Source organism: Blennius ocellaris, assembly GCF_963422515.1.
Source record: "Blennius ocellaris genome assembly, chromosome: 6".
Classification (NCBI taxonomy): Eukaryota; Metazoa; Chordata; class Actinopteri; order Blenniiformes; family Blenniidae; genus Blennius; species Blennius ocellaris.
Genome location: NC_137655.1, coordinates 24,317,949 through 24,343,840, shown reverse-complemented (window position 1 = coordinate 24,343,840; position 25,892 = coordinate 24,317,949). Strand labels below are relative to the sequence as shown.

Below are 25,892 nucleotides of genomic sequence, written 5' to 3'. Positions count from 1 at the left end.
TGAGGAAATCCAGTGACATCAAAAAATCCCATTGTATGGCTAACAGAGGATTGATAGGGTGAGCTTGAAATCTTTTAATTAATCAGTTCTTATGATGTTAACCAAGGAACCTGATTTAGCATACATCCAGGTTTGTATTCTGCATTAAAAATGAAACTAAACGGAGACCATTGAACTGTCAACAGTATATATTCTAACCGGCAAGAAATTCTTTGATTGATTTCTGATTTAAAACACCAAAACAGCATGCATAGCCTCACACGTCGTGTTACGGAAAGCAAAATGTCCTTTACGCAATACCTAAACGCAGCGTTATCCACATGCTGTGCATCTGTTCTTTGTTTGGGAAGCCACTCACATTTGATCATTCATGAACTGGTTTACTGAAGCAGTTGAATTGTAGATAGAGGAAAGGGAAGAAAGGCAGCTACCGTTCCACTTTTCCCTGCACAGGGAGCTAAAACTCTCGTTACAAATCGGCTCTTCAGTCCCTGAAGTAACTCAGCTCAGTATGACAACACTCATGTGCTCATTGGGTATAAAGTACCATGCATTGGTGGAAAATAGCCCTTTTTCCACAACATTCATGTAAAGTCATTGCAACACTTAAAGCATCGACTTGGTGTAGTGGATAATTTCTGCTCTTCAGTGACGACCGGAGGTTTGGAAAGATGAAGTGAGACACAGGGTGAGATGCTGAGAGTGGAATTTATTCAGACGTAAAGCCGGAGCGCTCCCACACCTGACTGACAAAGACACATTCCACAAACCATCCTCACACACACACACACACAGACATGCACAATCTGACCCCCCCGACAAACTCTTCCCCGTTGTATATAAAGTTGTTTCCCTGTAATCTCATCCTCCGAGGCCAGTTGCTGGCGCCACCAGTAAAAACAACGTTGATTAAGGGGCTCAAATCTAACAACAACGTAACCGGCCTGGGGGGGCAGTGACCTGGCAGATGGCGCAATTATCAGTGAATACGTAGGCCCAAGAATCAAAGAGATCCTAGATATTCTACAACACTTGGCTTGATTTGACCCCAGATGCCCTTCTTAGCCGGTCACCGTCCCAATCAAAGTCAACACTTGACCCAATGAACCGCCATGGAATTGAATGTGAAGAACAAAGAGAAACTGTGTCTTCACTACTTGACATGAGAAGTTGAGTGGTTGGCATAAGAGTTACAAAGCAGAGGTTGTGAAAAATAGATCAACTGTGGACTGCTTGCCACAGATAGAGATCACAGATGTAGGAAATGGCTTTTGTACAAAACCGAGTCAGCCTCACTTGAGTTCACGTAATAAAGGGTTGCTCTATGTATGAAGCATCATGAAGAGCATAACATGTAGCTCGGCTTTTTCAATTTACACCAAGAAAACTAAACAGGTTTGTGCATTTCAGCTTGTGTACACTTCATATCAGAACTGCAACTTTAGAAGACGGGCCAAGCGTGTAACAAGATGTCATAGAGACTTGGACATTTCTGTGACATTCATGCTCTACCATCACACACCAAGAATAAAGTGAGTTGGCAGGTTACATTTCAACCAAAACAAACAAGACTCAGAACAAGAACCACTGACTTATTAGATCTCAGTGTCTTAAAAAGCACTTTGACATTATTTATATCATATCAGAATTACTTGTGTTATTTATGGAGGTTAGAAAGGAAGTTCATGGTTTTATTAGTGTCACTATTTGCATGTTGGGCTTGACTTGTTGTGAAATGTATGAGGTTGGAGGGAGAGGGGTGGGGGGGGGGGGGGGGGGGGGTAAAGCTATGGGTTAGGCCAGTCTCTGATCTTTCTCTTCTGGCAGATTTATTGTACCCCTTCAACAAACAAAGAAAAAAAGGAAGGAAGGAAAAAAACCTGACTCCCTTTATCTTTTCTGTTTCCATCACTGTCTCTGACTGACCTATTGTCCATCCACTCTGCCTCGGCTTTTCTCTTGCACAGAACCATGTTGTTCGTCCTCAGTGTTGATCTCTAAGACACACAGACAGATGCTGTCATTTGGCCCAGACCTCTGTGAAAAGGGCAGCTTCAAACCAACTCAAGACTTTCATCTTCACATGGCTGCTTTGATTGTTAAGACTCAGATGAAACCACACCTGTAATCCCAGAGTGGAGAAAGCAGAACCACAAAGCACAACAGGAGCAGAAACCACACGTAGACGACCCTCATATTGAACTATATGTATCACATGAGCAGATCGATTTCATGCTGAAAAGTGTGTGTGTTTTGAATATGCAACCTTTTCAGGAAGATTACTGAAAGTCACAGCCTAAGCAGCGATATGCTGGACAAGGTTTACACACATTTTTGAGGTACTCTTATTATTGTGAAGCCTTGATTTCACAAAGATTCTAAGAGTCTTTACTGTTCTGCGGTCTTTGGATGACAAGAGTGAATGCACAAGATGCATTAAATAATTAGATCTACCTGGGGTCTGGTGTGTATCCATAAAATCTCATTATTCTTCTCTGCTCACACAACATGGACAGTGGGGGGGAAGGGCTACGCAGCCGTGCCCCGCCTTTGAGCTTCACAGTGTCTTTCTGTTTCTTATCCAATGTTCCTCAGCATTTCAGATCTTTTTCACATTTAAATAGCTTTAGCATCCTAGATATGTGCAACAGTATACACCACTTGCATTTTCAGACCAACACACTGGTTTTTCTCTGGAGCGACTTTCACTTCGATTGTAATCATATGCGGAGAGAACAATGTATTCAATGAAATATGAAAAAGAAATAAGGGAGTGTGTACTTCAGTCTTGAAACTTAACTTATTTGTCCCGAACCAGTGGGACTAAAGTACACACTTCTGGCAAATAGATATGTACCGACATCTGAACATGAACTCAAACCGAGTAATAAAAGGTGAAGTGAAGGCTGCTTATTGGAACCAAGAGGTGGAATGTACAGTACATGGCCGTGATGAGTCCTCTATCACTGTAAGATGCTATATGGATGATGAATAACAGGTTGAACCAAAATCAACCAACAAGGAGTCATGAAATCCTGAAGAACACTTTCAAATTAATGCAACAAGTACAAAGGATTTTCTCAATGGACTCCAAGCTGAATCTAAGTTCATCCAGTAGTTTAAGCATGTTAAGGCTGAATAATAAAGACAAAGCTTGTGTATGCAACTACCAGCATACTCATCCAATGACGCACGTATCCGTTACTGCTTCATTAGTAGTTCCAAACCTGCAGGCCTAGATGATCTCCTCCGTCTTATTTACATTTAATGGATCATGCATATAATCTGGATGTGACATCAGGTAATGTGCATCGCTGAATATGTATGAGAGGCAGGACAGATAACATGAAGATCAGAGTTTTCTTCACAAGCAGGTGATTGGAACTTTATCAGTCAAGCCATCAGCTCATCAAATGCCTTCAGTGGTCTCGTCCTTCACCTCGCTCTCTTTTGCTGGTGCTGCTGACTGCCAGTTGATGAGTGCTGATCAATGACAAGTGCAGTTCATGTCTGAATGAGACACTTGTCGGATACTGTCTACAATATTGGTGGTCCTTGTAAATGCCCATGTGTCTTTCACTTTTTCAAAAACAAACGGTCACTGAAACACTCAATCACAATTCAACTCAAGAAGACCATACATACAGTAGCATTTGCTGGGAAGCCATAATGAATTTTTACTTTCAGGAGCTCCATTATTGAAAGGTAGTGATTCATTCCGCTTAAACTACAAGCTCAGCTAAATTGTACAAGAGATGCAGATGATTTGCACCAGCTGTTGAGAGGAAATTGAATTTAAAGGGTCATTTAACCCAATTACACACACTCACACAGACACATATACTGTAACCATGTATTTGGTTTTATCTATTCAACTGTATGAATGGCACTCTTTGGCCCAGCTGTTTTCCAAACACTGAAGAAGAAAAACAAGGTATATGGTGTCAAAAGAAGAGCATGTGTTAGTGAAACTACAAACTTTCTGCACTGGAACAAAAGCGAGGGGCCTTGTGAATGTTGTTTCATCATTACTGTTATTAATGGATCTTAACCTGCTTTGAAAAACCAGTACGGTCACAAGTAACGCCTAAACACATGATGAATGGTGTCCAATTGACAGAAAACACATGACCACATGAATCTCTGCACTGTTGCTGTGAAATTAGCTGAGACCCTTTTTTTGGGGGGAGGGGGGGGGGGGGGTCAATTATACAATACCAAGAGCAAACTAAGTGGTCCTTAAACTTGTTTGAGCAGCCGAAAAGAATCTGTCCACATTCATTATGCATGTGAAAAGATGGTGAAGAGGGACACCTGCCAGCCATGTGGCTCTACACTGCAGCTGCTACGTACCACACAAACACATTCATCACACTTATCTCTTCATTAGTTGGTCAAAGATTTACCCAAATTAACACAACTTGAAATGACTCCATAAAAATACATTCATATGAAGGAGAAGCATTGCTACGTTTTATTTATATATATACCCATTTTATAGAGACAAAAGTTTACTTATTTTGTAGTTGAACAGTTCCACTAGCTATACATCCTGTGAAACTTTGACACACACACACACACACACACACACACACACACACACACACACACACACACACACACACACACACACACACACACACACACACACACACACACACACACACACACACACACACACACACACACACACACACACACACACACTTTCCTGACAAGACGTGCAAGTGGATCCACGAGGAGGCAAGTGATATTCCCACAACGGTTTCCCAGTTTTTCAGATGGAGAAAAGGTACACCTTTATCCTATTCTGTCCTTTTTTTTGTTCTTTACTTCACTTAAGAAAGGTTATGGGGTCAAACAGAGAAGTAGTAACTGGAAGAGAAAAAAAAAGGCCCTTTGACACATTTTTTACTTGGATTCTTCTTTCACCATGGACTAATTGTTTTCCAGCCCTCCGCCCACCGTCCTCCTTCTGCTGCTCTGTGGCGATAAGCTCTTTGTGGTAGAGAATGCTGTGTGACAGCATTGAGGTGAAAGCCTCACAGCTCCTGCTACACTCACCCCCTCTACTCTCACTTCACTGGGCGGCTGAAAGGCAACGACCAGGCTCAGTTTTGGGAAAAGCAAAGATATCCCCACTGAATTCACAATTTGACGCAGGGGAAACCAGCGTTTTTGAAAATCTATTTTCATATTTGTCGACCAAAAAAAAGACAGTCAATTCAGTATTAAACAAAACTGATTCGGCTTTCTCAAATGCTTTAGTTCAACTGGTTTTCTAGTCCGTGTACAACTGTAAACATCAAATCGTTGCTCTCAGTGCTGGAAAAATTGCAATCACACAGAACAAATAAAGTCTTTGCAGTAATTGTATTTGTTAGACATTTGATTTTCTATCTGCTGACAATAAGGCACTTGACGCTGGGGTTAGACTATAAATGTGCCGAAGAAAAAAGAGGGAAGGTTTTTTGACTCCCTCAAATCATTTAGCAGCTGTAAAAATGTGTGAAATGAAAAAATACACAATCCTTGCAAAGCTGGCAGTTTCTTGATAAGATTTCCAGCTCACTGTTGTTGAGGGATCACAGTATATAAAGGCCACATTTTTTATATACTGCGATTAGCTGGACTAAATCAAGAAATCAAGTCTAGGGTAGAGCACATACATACCCATGCTGACACGCATTCAGGCAACAGTATTAACTCAACAGAATTCAAGTGTGTATTAGTGAATGGAGGGCAGTGTGGGACAGACGAGAAGCACGAGAAGGGGAACAACAATGATCATTCACTTATTAACAGCAGCAGGCATCCGGAAACAGTGTGAGGACTGTCTGTCATGAAGTCAGGTGGACGTGTGAGTGTGTGCAGAACACAATGTATTGCACTTTTTCACTGCCTTGTCAGCATTCTCATCTTCTCTCTCCATCATACAGCCCACCTCAGGCTCTTCTCAACCTGCCTCTTACGATTTGGCCTTTCCACCCTCTTCTTCCTTCCAGGCCACTTACGATTTGTCTGGCAACTACCAACCTTACAGTATCATCCTGCTCGTTTACCTTCATTGCCGGAATAACGCGAGCTATTTTTGGCCCATTGTTTGGGATGATGTGACGATGGAGGAAAACTGCCCTGAACCACAGAGGAAGGGAAAAGTATGGGCTTGAGGAAGTCACATTTGCAAAGAGGAAGACTATTTCGCACTCCGTAATTGTTAACTGAGCAAATCTGCCGGGACCATACGCCCCCTGGAAGCTGTCTCAGTCATAGCCTGGAGATCCAGAGGAAGACGATTTTATGGTGGTCACAGAAATAACTGCACGGAGCAATCAGCGCAACTTAAAAGAAAAACAACAACCGGGCGACTTTACAGAAACCTTAAAACCAACTTTGTTTACTCTAGTGAATGAAAACAATATTTATATTTATAAACCACATAAGCATTAATTCATTGTTCAGCTTATGGGGCAATCTCGGCCACTGTCAGTTACACGAGTTGCCATTCATTCACGTCAGAACTGCTGCAACCTGTGGCTTCTATACAAGAAGCTGGGCACAGAACACCATGTTCAAAATGAAAAGACACATTAGGCTCATATCTATTCTTAACTGCAAAGCTATCTGGTCAGTATCATACACCCAACTACAGACTGTTCCTCGTCTGTGGAAGCCAAATTTAACGTGGAGAATTTATTAGCTTATGTAAATCTGTGTGACTAGATAAGAGTGTGAAACTATCACATGTTGATTTGGCATTGCTTAAATGTGGACTACTCTAAAGTACCTCTTGTAAAAACAAACTATGCTCATAAAAAAACCTTCCTGAAAAGAGGTGTCAAGTCCTTGCCAATGTTTGCAGGAGACAAAAGTAGCGTGTGGGGCTGTAATGTGACGGAAGTGTGTTAGGGCTGCGTGATTATGGAAAAACTCATAATCACGACTATTTTGGGCAAAATTAAAATCACAATTATTTACACAATAATGTTTTTGATTTTGGAACAGCATTTATTGAACATGTATAAAAAAAACTGTTGAATATATAAACAGATTTTGTAATGTAGGAGTAAAAAATAAACTGTTGTACTGCACTCAATCTTTTTAAAACAAGTAATAAATAACTTCAGATACTAATATAAACTACAGTAATGAATCATGTTGCTATACATTATATGTTGATATGTTGGCCGTCCTGTGAGAAAGCTAAGCTAAGTATTTAAAGCTAAGTCATGCTAGTAGACACCGCTAGCATGACTGAGCTTTAAAATGACACGGAACCTTAAACCACTGGTGGAACACGCCGTTATTATTATCATCAGTACATGTTAGTTTATGGCAGGTACATCAACGGCGAGCACACAAAGAAAGCAGACGTTCATAACTTTTCCGGGAAATTTAAAAGTAGTAACTTACCACCAAGTAGCTAGCGCCTGCGCGTTGGGGTTAAATGTGGTTCATTTCCTGTCTGACAGGCTGCAGCGGAAATGCCTGAGTGGCTGTCCTGCAGCCGAATGCACGTCTCTCCAACAAAAACACCAAATAATCATTTTTCCTCGATTATATGAATGTTGAGATCGTCTGGAGCCAAAATCGTAATCACGATTAAAATTCGATTAATGGAGCAGCCCGAGAGTGTGTCACTATCTGAATCACAAGGTTGATGAAGAACGAGTTTCTTTGTCATTTGGAGATCACACTTATGGGTACATCGTAAATTAAATGTTACCAAGTTTGTTTCTGTGAGGCACTGGAGTCTCCCTCATCATTTTTAATTATGCTCCATTTCTTTTCACTGCCTGCACTGTTATCATCATTAAACATGAATGGGTGTAACGTTCTGCCACCATTAACTGTCAACAATCCATCTGATTACTAACTGTATTCACTCACAACATGTTTAAAAACCTGGTGGCCTGTTTCCAGAACATATCGCACCAACACTCACATTCCATTCATACATCAATCTTCCTCAGCTCAGGCCCAAAACATTATATTTAATATTCATCCTGCTAGTTGATATTGCTATTGTGTACTTGAGATACAACCAGAGACACCAAAGAGCGATCTCTCACTGGGGGACGGGGGAGACTGACAGAGAAGTCCACATCCCGGAGAGTCATTCCACATGGAGTGTTTGGACAGCTGACTGGTACGACTCTCAATCACAGCAGTCAAGTGACCAGAAACAAGACGGGCTGCCAGACGAAAGGCTTAGGCAGAAAACAAAAAACAATACAAATGTACACCTTGCCTAATATTTCCACTCCAGTAACCCCTGCCTCCAAACAAAACGACTACATTTGCCTTGAAGCGGTCATAATTAAATCATGCAAACCAGCAATGGGGCTAAATACAAATATGCTTCCTGCATGCAACTTTGAGAGAGATTTACATTTTCAAAATGACTCAACACCGGAGGCCAAGTACACTCTAAACACCCACGCTGGGCAGAGTCTAGAGGAGAAGCCATCGATAACTATAGGGAGAGATGATGTTAGACATGAAAGAGGCTCAGAACTTCTTTAAAAAATGAAAAGGGGTTGTGTTAAACAAGACAAAAAGAAAGAGAGCTGATGCAACCCAAAGCTAATCAATGGTTGTCGTATTGCTTATTCAGGTAAAGAAGAAAGAAGAGAAGTGCAGCACTGCAGGACATGATTTGCTTTGATTGTGGTTGATGTTCATATTGGTAGGTACTCTTCAAATCCCTTTTGTTCATTCAACCAAAACTACAGTCTGAGGCTGGAACTGTCAAAAAGCATGTGTCTGCTAACTGACAGTCAACCGATGAAGATCACCAGCTCCTAACACATTCAAGGCACAAAATCACTTTCAGAAAGAATGTAGGTCAACAAAATGCATTTATCCCTTTGAGTTACGATGTGACACTACATGCAAGTGCACTTCTCTCATTTCAGCTTGTATGGCATAAATGGCTCTTTTTGTTTCTCTCATTTTTAAATGCTCCAATTTGTTTCTGCAAGACCAAAGAAAGCATGTGGGTATGGCTCATACAACTGTCTACCCTCCGAACATGAACATTTATCACTTATTAAAGCCCAAACTGACATAAAACAACCAGGCCATTTTCAGATTTTAATGCTATACAAAAAATATTAATTCAACTTAAAAAAAAAACTTGCAATGGATGGTATAAACTTTTCCTTGATGATATTAAGAAATGCCAAACATCTTTGTTGACCTTTCACCTGATAGATGACCTAATTTCTTTTTGCATAATCAAATAAAAAGTACATCTCTGAAAGCGTTTCCCTACATTTCTAATTTCTCACTGAGCTGCCCCTCCCCCTTTCCATTATCTCTGTTATTGCCACATATTCTGCAATGTAGGTCCCACTTGTGAATAAGTGGCATGAGGTGACACGGTGGTATGGGACTGTATCAGGTCACCGGCATGTGAATGGCCTCAGAAGCATGCGCGCACATTGACACGCACGTGACAAACAAGACAGGCGGCAGCTCATAGAAAAACAGCACCGGACCACCGTGAGAGGTCAAACGCTCCACGGGGAGGCTGTGAGTCACAGTGTACCACCACACAGCAAATCTCTGTCTTTCAATAGCAGGATTTTTCATAAATATATAACTGATGGGTACTGAATATTGGTGGTCTGAGTCAGTGATCAATGCAATTCGATACTAACAGCTATTGCAGATGACAAAAGTAATTTTTTTTGATGCAAACATTCATAGAGAATTGCATTTGCTAAAAATTTCAGACCAAAACCATCATCAATATCCATGGCAAAAGTTTAATTCACATGCTATCTATGTGATCGCATCTATTGGAAGTTCATCAAAGAAGATGTCACTGCATTTAAAAACACACACAAAAAAATTAATACAAATAAAATAAAATAAATAATTCAACTTTATATGAGGAAATATTAAGTACAAATTAAGGAGCAGCAGTTTCCTCCAATATGAAGAGACAAAATGCCCCTATTATGGACCTTGTGTCTTGGAGTAATAGTGATGTGGAATTTAATAGAACGGTCTCCCCAATAGCTTTGATCCTACAACAAAAACACAGCAGTGTATCAACAGGTACAGCTCGCAAAGCTCAAGGCCTATCGTCTTGACCATTGCTCATCATGGACACACTTTCATGTCCGGTTCATGGCTTACTTTAATAGTGCCACTCATTAGAGGAAAATACTTCACCAAGTTGATAAGCTGCGAAGTAAGCACAACATGAAGCCTTGGTTTGGAATTTATCTAAAGGCTGCAATTATTTACACTCTGCTGATAAGAAGTGGCTCAGGCCCACAACCCTCCCAGTGTAGCTTGGGTTCACCCTGGCAAGTGTGTGCTCAGCCTGAGTAACAGCTAGCCACCCCCACAAACACACACACTTGTGCAATGAGTCTGACAAGACATGGAGAAATTACAGTGAATGCTTTGCTTACAGAGAAAGATGCTGCAACAGAAAGCTGCATTTACTCAGAAGTGTGCAGCTTATAATGGACTGGGACCGAGCAGTTTATCCCTCATTGAGGCTGGATGCAAACACAGCACAGTGGGGATGATGGAGAGACTTTCTTAAAGGTCATAGAAGTAGTACACCTTTCCAGATTGTGACAAACAACCAAATAAGTCGTGTGAAGTTGCACACTGCAAGTGGATGCGGTGATCAGCTGGTCCAGGGTGAACTGCAGCACCTGCTCGACGTGCGGATGTTTGAGATCTGCCAGTTTAAACGGGGCCTTTAGTTGGAGGGTAAAGGAATAAACAAACAAACAACACTATTCTAAAGGACAGCAATACACAATCACGGCCGGTATGTGCAGCAGTGTTGAGCCTACCTTTTCCGTTCTGCCATGCCGTGTACCAGGAGAGGCTGAGGAAAGACGTGAAGAAGATGATCGCAGTGGCCACAGTTCCATTTCTGAGCCTCATCTCATTTCAGCAGATGCCTCTTTCCTCGGCTGAGTGTCGGGGGCCCCGGAGCGGCCGTTGCCTCCCTCCCCGGGCTGCCTTCAGGACGGTGAGACGGCCGTGGGCGCAGCAGGGACACGGGCGCGTCAAGCGGTCGAAACGCTCCAGTTCACGGGGCCGTGAGCGCCGAGAGGAGGCGGTGGCGGTGGCGAAAGAGGAGGAGGAGGAGAGGAGGAGAGGAGGAGAGGAGGAGAGGAGGGCTCCGGATGAGCTCTCAGCCTCGGTGCGTCTTTATTGCTCGCCGCTGCTCCGGAGGTTGTGACGCGCTTCTTTCTCACTCCGTCACTATAAAGTCAGCTGCTTCTCACGGCGGGGCCGCTTACATGGCGCGCGGGCTTCAGCTGCCGTCTCGAGCCATGCTAATGAGTCCGTGCAGTCGCGAGCCACAAGTTCCGAGTGGAAGGCATTTGGAGTGTGACGGCAGATCCTCCCGGGATAGGCTGCTGGCTCTCTGACGGCGTCCACACAGCGACGCCTCAAACGCGCGAAGATTCCGCCTTTAAACGGGCAACAGATGAAGAAGAACGGGGGGTTATGAGTTAGCAGTTTCAGCTAATCAGGTCTCACGCGCCGGTTAGCCTCCGCGTCACTGCGACAGCGTAAGTGACTGCTAGTTTAGCAACGAGCTAACATTACACGGAAACTCCGCTCTGCCGGAGTCACAACCTCCAGTCACCGGACAAACCGGGGGCTCTTTTTCTCCCAGACGTCCCAGTGCCGTGTCCGCCCCGGACAAACACGCTCCGGCTCGAACTAACCCTCCGTGTTACAGCTAATCGTTGTGTTTTTGGTCAAGTGAGCAGCTCCGTCCACCTGTCAGCTCAGCGCCCATCCGCCCAAAACCTTCACAATAAATCAGGACAGGCGTGACACGGTGCAGCAGTACTTCGTGCTCGCGCCTCACAATCATTGACATGCATTAACTCGAGAATATCACGTACGGCAATGAGATCTGACTTCCGGTAGTGGCAAAACATTACTGAACAAATCTCTTTTCAAAGGTTCATCCATCACATTTCATGTGCGAGTAGATGGAAAATAATCAGTAAAGCCTTCCTGTATGTGCCCATTATAACTTTAGTTTATTTTAGGGTTTTATATTTAAGCACATTGAAGCTATTATCGTATTGTTGGAAAAATAAATAAATGGGCTTTTCCATAAAACATTATTTTAGCTTTATTTGTTTCTTTCTTTAGGTAAAGCATTTTAAAAAAAAGTGCTATACTAGTTTGATCAGTATTGCTACAGGTACCTTGAAAAACTAATGTGATTACTGATTACTACTCGTTACTACCAGTTACTGCTTAATAAGTAACTTGGTTAAGCTTATTAAGTTACTTATTAAAAGTAACTAAATTAGATTACAAGTTACTTTTTCGTTGCTTTCACCAGCTACCCCCATGGTCTCAACATAAAAATGACAACTGGTTTTACCAAAAACTGTTCTGATCACTGCCTGGCCTCCTGCACCCTGCTGATACATATTTTAACCTTTGACCTAGTGTTGTATTTTTATCTGTCTCACCTTTTTATTATCATGTGGTATTTATTTACCAGGTGATGTAGCTGTAGTCTGTTGCACTTGTTGCACTATTTATCTATATATTTCTTTGGACTACCTGTTCTCTGCAACCTTCTAATTGCTCCCTGAGGACAAATGAAATATTAGATAGATAGATAGATAGATAGATAGATAGATAGATAGATAGATAGAAAAAAGGGGGCGCTTCTTGCCAATATATCTTTTTACAGAGGACAATTATTATTTTTTTTAAATAGTGTACCATATCTGCAGTTGTGTTGTTAATGGAACGACAAGTTTTAGTGATTAAGTGGGTTAGTTCCGATTCTTTTGTGTCCCTGAACGCACCACTCGAGCGAGTTGGTCTGTGATTGGCTGAGAGTGAGGAAGAGGGCGTGCCAAGTGAGCGTGCAGAGACCGCCTTCGTGTGTGTGTGTGTGTGTGTGTGTGTGGAGGAGAATAAAGCAGCGGTACAGTTCCGTTTAATAATAAAGCAGCTTTGCAGACAAGGAAGTCATCGTGCTGGACGCTACAATAGTAACACCCAGTGACTTGGAGAAGTAACTTTAATCTGATTACTGGTTTGGAAATTGTAACATGTTAGATTACTCACTGAAACAAGTGGTCATATGAGAGTAACATGGTACGAATGAACGCTATACCAGCGTCACTGAGTTTGATGCATCATTATTAAAATGAACTGATGATAATGATATAATTTGATGAGCATGCACATGTTTTGTAATTAGACCAGAGTTGGTTTTGTAGAGGGCAAAGGTGACAGGAAGAAGGATATACAAGTAGTGGGAGAGCACACTGTTAGTTCTCACCAGACCAAGAAACGACTGACCAGCAAACAAAACAACAAACCAGGACAAAGTGGACTGGAAATTCAGTTTTGGGGTCTGTGTTGGTTTACTCCTGCTCCACCTGTGTCGTAACGGTAATAATAGGAACACTGGGAAACTGTCATTACAAAACTATCACATTTTTTAAAATAAAAATATAATTTTCTTTTATGCTGTACATACCATGGAGACAGATGTACATGTGTCAAATGGTGTAAGGATGGATAAGGTGCAAATCTTTCAACATGCATTGAGCATTTCACATGGAATTTACCAGAGCTCTCAGTCAACACACCAGCCAAATACTCAGAATACAAGAACAGCTCTTTTTCTGAGAAAAGAAAGAAGACAAACATCACTACTATGTTGAGAGGAAGTTGCATTCATGTTAAAACGGATGTATCTGTAATTACTGAACACATTGTATTTTGGACTTGAGAGATTTAATTTCCTTTTAAGCAGTACAGCACAAACAATATTTATATTTTAGTCATATACTTTCACAGCATCTTTTTGTTCATATTTATAGATTACTTATTTATATATTTATGTGCAGTGTAGAGTTATTACAATATGACCCTTTTCAAGAGACTAGTTAACCTCAGGAACATGTTATTAGACTGTGGCAATCAACAATCAATCAGCATTTATTTATAAAGCCCTTTACAACACTCAAAGTGACAAAAGTGCTTTGCAGTAGAATAAAACAGTAATATTGATTTTTAGAATAAAACAGTAAAATGGGAAATTTTACTGTTTTATTCCAAAAATCATTTTAACCCTAACCCTAACCCTAAAAAAACACCTACTATATCGGAGTAAATAATCTATCCATTTTCTGTTGCTTATCCAGGCCGGGTCCTGGAGGCAGCAGTCTAAGCAGGGTTGCCCAGACTTCCCTCGCCCTAGGCTCTTCTCCAGCTCTTCTGGTGGCACCCCAAGGTGTTCCCAGGCCATAGAGAGACTAAAGCCCCGTTTCCAGCCCACAAAATGTGCAGGAATGGACCGGTATAGTCCGTTACGGTTCACATTTCTATCGGAAGAATTCGTGATTTTCCAGAAACAACGGCTCCAAAGGTTGACGCTTTTCCGCCCCCCCCCCTCCGTCAGGGTACCAGGACTATGGAACGGGTCTGATTTTGAGGAGCCGTCTGCTGATTGGTCAGTGATTTACTACACGCCCTCAATATTTGAATGTGTCGGCTGGATGAATCCTCTGTTGTTAGCGTGGTCAGATTTGTACTGGTTGTTTTTTTTCCTTTTCTTTTCTTTAGTGCTCAACTTTCATGTTGGTCGTGAAAGAGCGGACGTGAGGCAGGGGGAGACTGGGGCTCAGGACTTTGCAGCGTGTTGGAGCTTTCTGTGTGCAGCATAGCGTCAGTGCGCCGTGCCGGTGGTGCGCCGTTCCGGGGGTGCGCGGTGCCGGTGCGCCGTGCCGGGTCTGTCTTTGCATCGCGTCTGAGGTTTATGTGCAAACACGATGCAGCGGCGGTCAGCGTTCTGTTCAACCGAGGTCAGCGCCACTGCATCACATTTGAACAGAAAGCTCGGCACTGCCGGTGGTCGGGCAGAAGGCGCCTACTTTTTAAGCTCCTTTCTGCAGTGGAAACGGGCACCGGATTTGGCTCCGGTTACGCTTTGTTGTACCGCTCCGCAAAGCTCTGTTCCGTCCCTGCACTTTTTGTGTGGTGGAAACATGGCTAAAGTCCCTCCAGCATGTTCTATGCTGGAGGGAATGGTTGGAAAATACAGCACAGATTGTACTCGTTTGTTGCTGTTATGGCCTGAAAGCCTTGTGTGGGTGAACGTCTCTTGTTTTCTCTCTCGAGACTTCAACTTAGGCCCCTTTGCTTTCCGAGAACTGTTCACAGTATGAGCTGTTCCCAGGCTTTGGTGCAGCTTTAAAGAGCTGAGTTGAAGGAACATAGTGTGGAGAAGCTGTATGAAAAGCCTTTGTGAAAGTCAGACTGCAGCAGGGTGCTGGTGGACCAGTTTGTGACACGTCAGCCTGACTTTGGTGAGCTTGTTTTTTATTAGTTATTCTGGAGGACCTTTGCTCTTGTGTGTGTGTGTGTGTGTGTGTGTGTGTGTGTGTGTGTGTGTGTGTGTGTGTGTGTGTGTGTGTGTGTGTGTGTGTGTGTGTGTGTGTGTGTGTGTGTGTGTGTGTGTGTGTGTGTGTGTGTTGGATGCAAGAAAATGTGAGGTGATTTTAAAATAGCCACAAATAGACTACATTTCTACACTGGAGGTATAATGAAAAATAGGTCAATGGGAGAAATCCGCTATCAACTTTTCCAGATTTTGTAAAAACATCTTTGATGAAATGGAGACATTTTCACATTCATTCAATGACAGAGTAATATTTGTAGTATGTATATGGTATAGTATTGGTCCAGAGCCCATTCAAGATCAAAGAGCTAAATCTTACTTTTCAAATTAAATCTACTTGACATCCTTGTTCTAACTGTTTAGCAGCATCATTACAAGTTGAAACTGAAATACATTAGTAATATATCTCTTAGTCCGGACAAGGAACCTTACTCCTGAGGCGAAAGCAGACATTCCATTTTACTTGAAGATGAAAAAACATGGTTAATCAGGGACCATGCATTCTTATGGATGGATTTTGATTCTGGGCTTTCTTCAGTGCAGTGTGCATGTTCTCCCTCACAATACATGGGTATCCACTTACAGTACAAACACTTGCATTACAAGCAAATGTGCCTCTAAAATGAACCAGGTGCGTATGTGTCAGTGTGTTTGCTCAGTGATGGACTGGTGGCCTGTCCTGGCTTACTGCCCAGCCCAGTGTGGCCTCGTTCTACAAAGCAGCACAGAAGATGGATGGATGGATGAGGGATTTTTATCCCCAGCACTAATCACTTCCCACGCTCTTTATTTGGGTCATTATCCCTTCAAGTGTGTGAGAGTAAATTGTGACACTCTTCACTAAATAGAGCAACAAATCTCAGCAACTTTGAACACCTGCTGATGTATTCCCTCATTTCTAACCCTTTTGCCACAAGTATGAGTCGCGCATGCAGTGTAGCTAGTAAGTCATTACCTAACTCCAGTATTTTCAACTCCCAAGTGTTACACGAGAAACCACCTGATGTGAGGAACTCTCCTCACAAGTCACATCCATCACACAGGACTCACCATCAACAGGTGCAGAGGAACAGAAAAAAACCACAGGAAGATATATTAGATGTTGCTACCAACTGCTAGAAAGTCATTTTAATGCAAGGGAGTAGTTTTATGTCAGGTAGCCTTATGCACTAATTATATTCTAACATGGCTTCACAATACTTACTGTATAGATATAGTATGCAGATAAAGCAATTGTTGGCAATGGGAAATCACTCAAGCTACAGCTGAGGTTTTCAAAGTGAATCTGGATTTGGTGTCAGAAGCTGAAGTAGCAGCTTCAGCAACATCTTCCACATGTAGAAAGTGCGCCACCTCGTGGTGAAATCATCAACCACATATGTCTTGTCATTTGTATGCAGTCTCATCAAAACACACCAGCCAACAGTATTTAGTTTTTCTTTGTTTTAAGGATATACAATTTAGAACCACCAGTTCTGTGATGAACTTTGCTACAATAGCAAACAGAAAACATGTAAGGATGATAAAGTGGCTTTTCATATTAGATCTGATAATATCAGTGTCTTTGACTCAAAGGCAGGGCGAGATGGGAGATCAAACTACCAACATTGGGATCAAAGGACAACCAGCTGTAGCAACTTATCACATCTGCCCCAGAAAGAAAACGTGCTTGTGGAACTTTTACCAGCTGAGATCAGTTTGTAAATCTGTATTTTTAGCTGATTGCGATTGTCGTGAACATTTTCCTTTCATGAAGTGGACAAAGATAACAGCTCAGGAGAGTTGATATTACAATTTACTTTGAAAACCTCAATATGGCACTGACACAACAAGCTCATACTTTTTAATATATGCATCAGAATTTGATGCCAGAAATATTTTCATTTATTTCGGAAATCACACACACACACACACACACACACACACACACACACACACTAACAATAGCGGTTTCTCTGTTTAGAAACATTCAGCGATCAGGCGCAGGAAACAAATGAAGTGATCTGGTGTGAAAATGCAAAAACAGATGCAAAGAACATTCCCCGTTGCAAATGAACACAATGACAAGGTCTGGGTTGGGCTTTCTTGCACCTCGGTGGCACTATGTGTGGTCAGACTGTGTTTGAAGGCAGGACGGAGACTCTCAGTAGGGCGTAGCTGTGAAGTAGTCCTGCAGAGGAATGAGTGAAGTCCCTCCGATCCAGTCCTGCAGCCAGACCTGGACCAGCTCCAGCTTCATGAAGAACCACTTGTGTCCCACTGGCCATTTAGCCATCACAGGATGTCTGAGGAAAGTTGAGTACGTGAAGGCATACATGTCCCAAATGTCCTTTTCAGAGGTGAACCAAGCCGCCATGCAGGTGCTCACGTACCTTGAGAACATGGCTTCCTTTGCAAACGCCAGCTCCTCTGGAGCCACCTCCACCATCTTGCCTGTCAGTGTGAGCCGAGCACATCTGGGATCCTCTGGATCATACACCATTTGCCTTTATACACATGCAAACACAACCACTGCACTTTTTATTTCCCCACTTTTCCAAAACTTGCAGTCAGAATCCAGTTGAAGTTGAACCAACAGGCACATTTCTCTGCTTTGAATAAAGTGTGTTTCCTCCATCCACTACAAAAGAACCGAGCACATTAGGCTTTTACCTGCAGAACTCGCCCTCGGCCTCAGAGAAGGTGAGCGAGGCGTAGGGGTTACTCTTCAGGTCCGACACACTGTTATCCATCGGAGTGACGTAGAAATAAATGAGTCCAGTGCTGTTGTCCTGCGGCCCGTCGCTGATTGAGAAGATGTTCCCAAAGGGGAGGCCTTTAATCTGGAGAAACACACCGATACAATGACAAACACTAAACAGCAGATGAATTGATCTTTTATACTGATTCCTTCCAGGTATGTGAAGACAAACCGTACCACTGAGACTTTTTAAAGACACACCAGAACTCTCGAGACACAGAGGCTCAGGACTTTCAATGTAGAAGTAGATATTTCATCTGGATCCCTTTGAACAAGACTGAATCTCAAGGTGACCCAGACTGTCCTGGGTGGTGAAGACCTGACAGTAGACTGCTTTAGATACAGACTGAATCTCAAGGTGACCCAGACTGTCCTGGGTGGTGAAGACCTGACAGTAGACTGCTTTAGATACAGACTGAATCTCAAGGTGACCCAGACTGTCCTTCAAGAGGTGGACCTCAGACTTCATTAGAGTGGACTTGTCTTTGTAAGACAGACACACATGGTCTAACTGAACCCACATGGTCTAACTGAACCCACATGGTCTAACGGAACCCAGACACACATGGTCTAACGGAACCCACATGGTCTAGCTGAACCCAGATGGTCTAACTGAACCCAGATGGTCTAGCTGAACCCAGATGGTCCAACTGAACCCAGATGGTCTAGCTGAACCCACATGGTCTAGCTGAACCCACATGGTCTAGCTGAACCCACATGGTCTAACTGAACCCAGATGGTCCAACTGAACCCAGATGGTCTAACTGAACCCACATGGTCTAACGGAACCCACATGGTCTAACGGAACCCAGACACACATGGTCTAACGGAACCCAGATGGTCTAACGGAAGCCAGACACACATGGTCTAACGGAACCCACATGGTCTAGCTGAACCCAGATGGTCTAACGGAACCCAGATGGTCTAACGGAACCCAGGCTCGTCCCAATAAAGCCGAACAGAGTCCGGTTCCGTGCGGGACGGTCGGTCACCTGGTCCTGGGTGGAGATGGTGGACAGGAGTCCCCAGTCGCTGAAGTGGGCGACATAGCGGGCCGTCCTGGCGGTCTCCCGGTGCGGGGGTGGAGGCGGAGGAGCCCCGCTGGACGCCTGCTTCTCCACCTTCTCCAGCTTCTCCAGCCGGTAGGAGAAGAGCTGCGCCACGTCGTGGCCCTCGGACTTGCCCAGCTCCCCGGGGCTCTCCACGCCGTCCGCCAGCCCGTTGGAGGCCGGGTACGCCTGCTTCCACAGTCCGGCTCCGTCCACCAGCAGCGCCGGGGCGACCTCCTCCGACAGGTCGGCGTCCTCCACCACGTCGCTGGAGGCCACGGCCCAGGACACGGAGCCCCGCAGGCTGTAGCTCTGACACGCAGCCAGCAGGCTGGCGAAGGCCGCCAGCAGGCAGCAGCGGGACCTCATGTCACGAGCTGATGGCCGCCGGCCTCCTCGCGCTCTTGTTTACCAACTCGCGAGGACGCGCTTTCGTAACACGAGGACTTTGCCCTCTTCACAAGTGCCCGCAGCGACCCCTGCCGGCGAGCCAGCGCAGGTGCTCTGTAGAACCTGCAACAAGCTGAAGGTTCTGCGTGACGTGACGATGTTCTGTCAATTATCAGCAAACTGGAAACATAAATACGAATGTACAAGCTGTCATAACTCTGACAATTGTACCTTTGAGAGGTTGTCTTTGAATATAGACTATGGTGTTTTCAGTTTTGTTTTTTAATAAAGTCATTTCCAGTCACTGACATTTTTATTATACAGATATGTGTAATATATGACAGGTGTAGAAACAGCCTTCCCGCAATGACCTGATTATGTTCTTATTTCATTCCTATAGTTCAATAATACAGGCATGTCACACAAACGATCTGCAGAGGAAGTTAATTTCCCAAGAAACTAGCCTGAAAGTCAAACTTGGGCCAATTAAAGTTCCACAACTGCAGCTGAGTGACAATGAGTCATTACACTTTCCACTCATTTTCCTTTTGAGCAACATGTTTCTAACATATCTTGGTGGGCTGTTCATTAATGTACTCGTTAGCGCTGGGATTTGGGCCTTTCTGTTTGCATGTTCTCCCTGTGCATGCATGCTGCTTTGCACAGCTGACAAAAGTGTGTGTGGGGTCAAATGGTTGTATGTGAGTGTCGACGACTGTTTGTCTGTGTTCGTCTTGTGATGGACCAACAGACAAAAACGTCACAGAGAACACACGTCCTATGACGTGTCACACCAGCTGCAGGTCTGACCTGCAGGGGGCACTGTAACCCCACTTTGTTTCATTTAGGAAAACTCAATAATAAAATAATATGAGATAAAGTTTCAGATCTTTGTGCAATCAGTCGCTTGTTAACCTGATCTTTGCAACCCAGCCAAGGAACCACAATTTAAAGACATTATCAGAACTCTATTTATAACTGTATTGAATAAATTCATGGTCAGTATTTGGAGATTTCCCCCCAAGAATTGAATAAAGTAAGTAAATTGGAGTAATATTACATTCCTTACATACTCTTTTTTTTTTACCTTTTCCTCCATCTTCAATGATGCTACTTGACAAGGAAGCAAATCAACATAGGAAGTTTATTACTGAACAGACTTGTTTAAACCAATAATGGAATTTTGAATTGCATAATAAGTTATTAATAAACATCTTCTATCATACAGTGGTTATGGTTGAAGGAATTATAATAAACTCTCAGTATCCTCTCATTCTTTTCCTTTACAAACACCAACACCCCCAAAATTATGTACAAAAAGTGAATCACATGAACCTTTAATGAAGGCAGTGATTCTGTGCAGGGATTTTTATAGTGCTGTCTCGATGTCCACAACATCTTCCGACTTCCACTGTTCAGTCCATTGTCTTGTCACTCCAGGCCATTGACTTCCTCTTGGCCAGTTCCATCCAGGACGGCTGCCCACTGCCGGACATCGACTGCAGCACTGATGGCATTGTGGGAGAGGAGGACGGAGGTGAAGTTTGAGCCACGCTTTTCCGCAGCCACTTGTCCTCATGAAGATTTTCTGGGACTTTGGTTGGGCTAGACTCTAAAAAGATAACAAAGCAAAAACAAACAAACAAACAAGCCCAGCCATAACATAAAATACTTTGTTACTCGGTTTATCCAATTTTCAATCTGGACAGATAACATGGCTGATACAACATGCATCACCTCTAAGTTTGACCCCTTGTCTTCCTTCTGGCCCTTTGTCTTTGAATGGAGGAAGGATTTTTGCAAGAGGTTCAGCTGATGTCTGCACTTCTGTTTGTGGTTTTCTCAATTCCACCTGAGGAGAAATATCATGTTAGAGATTTAGCTACTACATTAAATGATATATGTGGTGACATTTTGCATTTCAATAATCATGAACACATTTAATTAAAAACAAAACCCAAACTAATTTATGGCATAACAAAGCTCATTTAACGGTTTACTGAGTGACATGTTCAATATGTTCAGTACAGGCACTGTGGGTTATGTTTAATTCCTGATTAACCATCCCGGTGTTGCAAGTAACTTTTGAAGTAAAATATCTGTGGACTCAGGTTTTTTTCTTCAGCGTCCAAATTAGTATGGCATTTCTTAAGTCACATGTTTAGAGAGGATGAATGGAGAGTGAACAGAAGTAAGACGAACCCCGTTGGGTCCAGGTGGTGAGCGTCTGTCCAGGAAAGCGGCCCTGTCGCTCACTGAGCCGGTCCAAACGGCTCGTCTGCTTGAGAGTGAGGGACTCTCTTTCTGCACACTCGCCTCTCGGTCCACTCGTCCTGGGCCGGAGACTGACGGAGCTGCTGAAGCTGCAGCTGAGGCTTTGAGCTGGTTTGCTGGGTGCAGACCTCGGCTGCTCCCCGCCGGTTGCTGCTGGCCGGAGGAGAGGTATGCCTGAGCCAGAGACTGAGTGTGGGTGAACGGCGTGGCGGCCTCTGTAGGTGCGGAGGAGCACAGGGTGCATTGGGTCGTCCACGGATTTGCCTGCACAGATGGATGAGCGGCTGACCGTGGCTGGTCTTCAGTGGTTTGCTTTGACGTGTGCAGCTCTCTGGCGGCGTGCGACTGATCGGGAGACGCCACGGTCGCCTTCGGTTGCCCTGCCCCTGACGGTTTGACCTCTGCTCTCACTGAATCAGCCGCTGGTTGGTTTGTTGCACTCTGCTGGATCTTTGCACTTTGTGTCGCCGTGGCAGACACGGCCTCCGTCAGGCCGGTGGGCTGCGCTGGCGCTTGTGACCGGCCTGCAGTTTGCATGCCTGCCAGATCTCTGGGGAATCTGCTGGTGAAAAGCTGCTGGAGGCTCCTGGTCTTCTCCATGGCCAGACTCATCCAGGACACCTCAGAGGAGGCTGTCTGGGGGGTGGGCTGCTGCTGCAGACCCTCTGCAGATGTGATGGGAGGATCATCAATAGACGGAGTGTGATGCTTGAGTGGAGGCGAGGGGCCCGAGGGAGCTGGATCTGAGGAGTGGCACACATCTGTTAGACACGCTTGGCGGCACTGTTCATGTTAGCGCAGGTTGTGTTTTAATGAGCACTAAGTTCCCCAGTGATCAGCACAAGTCTCATCTCCCGCAGGGATTATTTACCATCCCTAACAAATCTTGTCATGACTTTTTTGTCACGTATTACAAGCTGCGTCTGTGCAATGCTAAATCTAAACTGACAATAATATGACTGAGTCACCACTGCAAAGTTGAAATAGTTGCATAAAATGTTGTAAGCTCTTGGAATAAAGGCGATTAGAACATGAAACAGCAATACAACATATTATATTTGATCTCATAACTCAACCATTTTAAAAGTCTGTGTGCTGCATCCATTTTCAAATTTGTAAAACAATCTTTAAACTGTTTACAAGTACACCGAAATAAAAACCAAACACTAATGTTCACCGATGTTTCATAGAGACTCACCTGTTGGCCTGAGGCCAGCCGGGGAAGTTGAACATGAAGTGTCCGTCTGCAGCCTGTCAGTGACAGCCACGCCGGGGTCTGGGGTTTTCTGTGTGTCACACTGGGTCAGGGTTTCACACCGCTGCCTAATGGACTGGGATGTGGAGCGCAACCTCACACCAAACGCGTTCTTCCCTTCATTCTCCTGAACCTCCTTTGCTTCCTCCGCAATCTCCACCGCCTCCTGGCCCACCTTCACCTCCTCCCCCTCTACTGTGTCTGCATCTGCCGGTGTGTTTGCAGCTCCGTCCCTCTGGTCCCTCTGGTCCCTCTGGTCCCGGGGAGGAAAGGAGCTCTTTGGTGGCACGACGTCTGGCCTCAGTCTTCCAGCGGTAAAGAGACCCCCTCTGGGTTGAAAACCTTTGGATTCCTCTTTTTCCCTTGCGGCCTTTTCCTCGTTCTCTTTGGCTGCCTTCTGCCTCGATTCAATCTGTTCAAGCACTCCCACAAAGCTGCCTGACCGTGGTCGCTCTCCGCCGCGGTTTTTGGCACTGGTGATGGAGAAATGGAAAGAGCCGGATCCCGGTGCAGGTCTTTTCAGACCTCTTGTGCTCTGATCTTCAGCCTGGGACTTGAACGCAGACGTGGAGCCGAGGGAAGCCGGCAGCTGGTTGGAGGAGACTTCAGTCAGACAAGGTTTGTTGACAGCATTTCTTATTTCATGGGATAAATCCCCCCGTCTTTCTCTCTCTACTTCAGTGTCCATGTAGGAGGAGTGTGGTCGTTGGCCGGCCGTCACGTCCACAGGTCTGTGAGACTTAACCCGAAGCACCTGGGAGGTCACAGAGGGAACTGTCCTTGGAAGAACATAATCCGCTTGGGAAAAATGTGACGGTTTGGCTGCCGCTGCTGATGTGACGCCTGCCACCCCTGCAGATCTGGAAAGGAGATTCTTAGAGGAAATGTCTGCACGGTCTTCCTCCACTGTCACTTCTCCTGGTGCACCGAGCTGCTGCTCTGCCTCTTTCACAGACTCTAAATGCTCAGTGTTGTTCATGGTTTCTGATTCAGATGAAGCCTGAACCTGCAAAAACCAAGTGAGAGAGAGATATAAAAGGCGGAGTGACGGAGGTGTGCTGTTTCCCTTTGAACATCCTCCATGAAGAAGTCGCTCACCACAGCCACTTTCTTTTTGGTGCTGGCCCTCTGGTTCCTGGGTTTGACCAACATCCGGTGCCGCGCCGCAGAAGAATCCAAGCAGGAGGTGAAATGTGCTGGAGCGCTGAAGTCTAACGGGGGCTCCACGGAAGAAGGGGAAGCAGAGGATGATGGTGGGGGATTGGAGGAGACAGACAGGAGAACCGGATGGGAAGGAGTCGGGGACAGAGATTTGGTGGTTGCAGGCTTCACGGTGGGTGAGAGTGGACAAGCAGGCATCATCTGAAATAAATAACACCAAAACATATTTGGCAAAGCTAAATCTTTTACTATATCAACATTTCCTGATTGATCAAACTAATTCACACTGATTGTAGCTCGTCTGCTCTTACAGGATAAGGCTGATCATGAAATCCCCCACAAAGTCCTCCAAGCTGGACACTTCCTTTGTAGTCCAAATATAATTAAACAATTGTTTCACCAAGAACCAAATTCCATTGTTATAATAAACATGACCACTATAGCTGATTTTGTGTCGGTGCTGTAAACACTGTATATTCTGCCGAGAGTGAAATAATCTGTATTTTAGAATAGTTCCCAGCATGCACCATGTGCTCCAGTTTATGTGAAAAATGTTGGCTTAGCTGTTTTCACGATTCCTGATACACTTTTCTAAAAAAAAAAGCAACAACAAAAAAACAAAATACAATGAAGGGAACAATGTGTGCCCCATTTTTACTGCTATTGACATGAACAGGAAAGAATAAATCATCTGTAACATTTCTTTTTTATACAGGTAAAAAAAGATGTTATTATAATCAGATTTTATACAGGAAACCTAAACAAATCCTGGGCTGAAACCAATTGAAAGGATTGGAAACATGTCTGGAAATATTGGAAAATTGGAATTGGAAAAACTTACTGAAAAAATATCAAAGTAATTTCAAAATGAGGAGAAAAGCAATCACCTACAACAGAAAAATGGCAGTGTGTTGCTAAATGTGGAAGATAAATCACCTTGAAGAGGGCCCCCTGGGGTGCAACGTCCCCCCCAAGCACCTCAGGAGGGCTGTGGGGTTTGCCGTCCTCTGATTGGCTGCCCAGATCCTCCGGACGCCTGATTGGCAGAACCATAGGCGGCGGGCCCAAATGCATCTTCTGCTGCTGGAGTTTCATCTATAAGAGCAGCACAGGATGAATCTTTCTGAGAGTCACGCCGTCACTCAAGTCGGAGCCTCCAACAGAAAGCTGGCTGCACCTGCAAAGCTTGAATCTTGCTGGGAACATTTTCCTGGGACAAAACTCTGCCTGCTTGAGTGTCTGTCTCCACTTGATCAGCCAGGAAGATGCTGTCATGGGACAACGCCCGCCATCCAATCCTCCCCGGGGAGCATCTGAGGCAGCAGGAGTGAGGAAAGGAAGAGGGTGAATCGTGAAGTACAACATTTCCAAAGGCTGCCCGTCATAAGAGACACTCACGCCAAATCTTCATCTGATCCCAGAGCCTCTCCTGCAGTGATGTCGTCGGCTGACTGGCTGAGTTTGGTGCCTCTTCCTTCTTCTGATCGCTTACTCTTCCCAAAAAGACGACTTTTCAGGGATTTCAGTTTCGACTTTTTACGTCCTGATGGGAGAGAGATGATGGTGGAGACAGATTCGGGTCAC

General features: G+C 44.3%; 3 protein-coding genes across 3 annotated transcripts in view; all 3 read right to left on the bottom strand.

The window, feature by feature from the left end:
- mgat4a (alpha-1,3-mannosyl-glycoprotein 4-beta-N-acetylglucosaminyltransferase A) overlaps window positions 1-11,717 on the bottom strand; it is a 35,388-nt gene extending 23,671 nt beyond the window's left edge. The window contains exon 1 of the mRNA XM_080497670.1: window positions 10,827-11,717. Within this exon, the coding sequence (XP_080353796.1) occupies window positions 10,827-10,920 (94 nt within the window). The 5' untranslated portion in view covers window positions 10,921-11,717. The remainder of the gene's footprint in view (window positions 1-10,826) is intronic.
- A 4,833-nt stretch (window positions 11,718-16,550) lies between these two features.
- Window positions 16,551-19,636, bottom strand: creg2 (cellular repressor of E1A-stimulated genes 2). Its single transcript, XM_080497699.1, has 4 exons — window positions 19,172-19,636; window positions 18,092-18,261; window positions 17,812-17,925; window positions 16,551-17,724 (listed from the first exon to the last, which is right to left on the bottom strand). The coding sequence occupies exons 1-4, from the start codon at window positions 19,595-19,597 to the stop codon at window positions 17,583-17,585; spliced, it is 852 nt and encodes a 283-aa protein (XP_080353825.1). The 5' UTR covers window positions 19,598-19,636; the 3' UTR covers window positions 16,551-17,582.
- A 1,261-nt stretch (window positions 19,637-20,897) lies between these two features.
- cracdla (cracd like a) overlaps window positions 20,898-25,892 on the bottom strand; it is a 7,333-nt gene continuing 2,338 nt past the window's right edge. Inside the window, exons 3-10 of the mRNA XM_080497601.1 lie at window positions 25,707-25,851; window positions 25,486-25,621; window positions 25,245-25,403; window positions 24,246-24,509; window positions 23,091-24,153; window positions 21,821-22,635; window positions 21,356-21,470; window positions 20,898-21,230 (exon numbers count right to left, since the gene is read on the bottom strand). Of these exons, the coding sequence (XP_080353727.1) occupies window positions 21,034-21,230; window positions 21,356-21,470; window positions 21,821-22,635; window positions 23,091-24,153; window positions 24,246-24,509; window positions 25,245-25,403; window positions 25,486-25,621; window positions 25,707-25,851 (2,894 nt within the window). The 3' untranslated portion in view covers window positions 20,898-21,033. The remainder of the gene's footprint in view (window positions 21,231-21,355; window positions 21,471-21,820; window positions 22,636-23,090; window positions 24,154-24,245; window positions 24,510-25,244; window positions 25,404-25,485; window positions 25,622-25,706; window positions 25,852-25,892) is intronic.

What these genes read in the sequence shown, in the direction of transcription:
- creg2 (XM_080497699.1), bottom strand. Translation starts at nt 19,597, where the DNA reads ATGAGGTCCCGCTGCTGCCTGCTGGCGGCCTTCGCCAGCCTGCTGGCT. An exon ending in CCATCTCCACCCAGGACCAG is followed by an intron (nt 18,262 to 19,171) that starts GTGACCGACCGT and finishes GTGTTTCTCCAG; the next exon opens with ATTAAAGGCCTCCCCTTTGG. An exon ending in GCCGAGGGCGAGTTCTGCAG is followed by an intron (nt 17,926 to 18,091) that starts GTAAAAGCCTAA and finishes ATGTGTATAAAG; the next exon opens with GCAAATGGTGTATGATCCAG.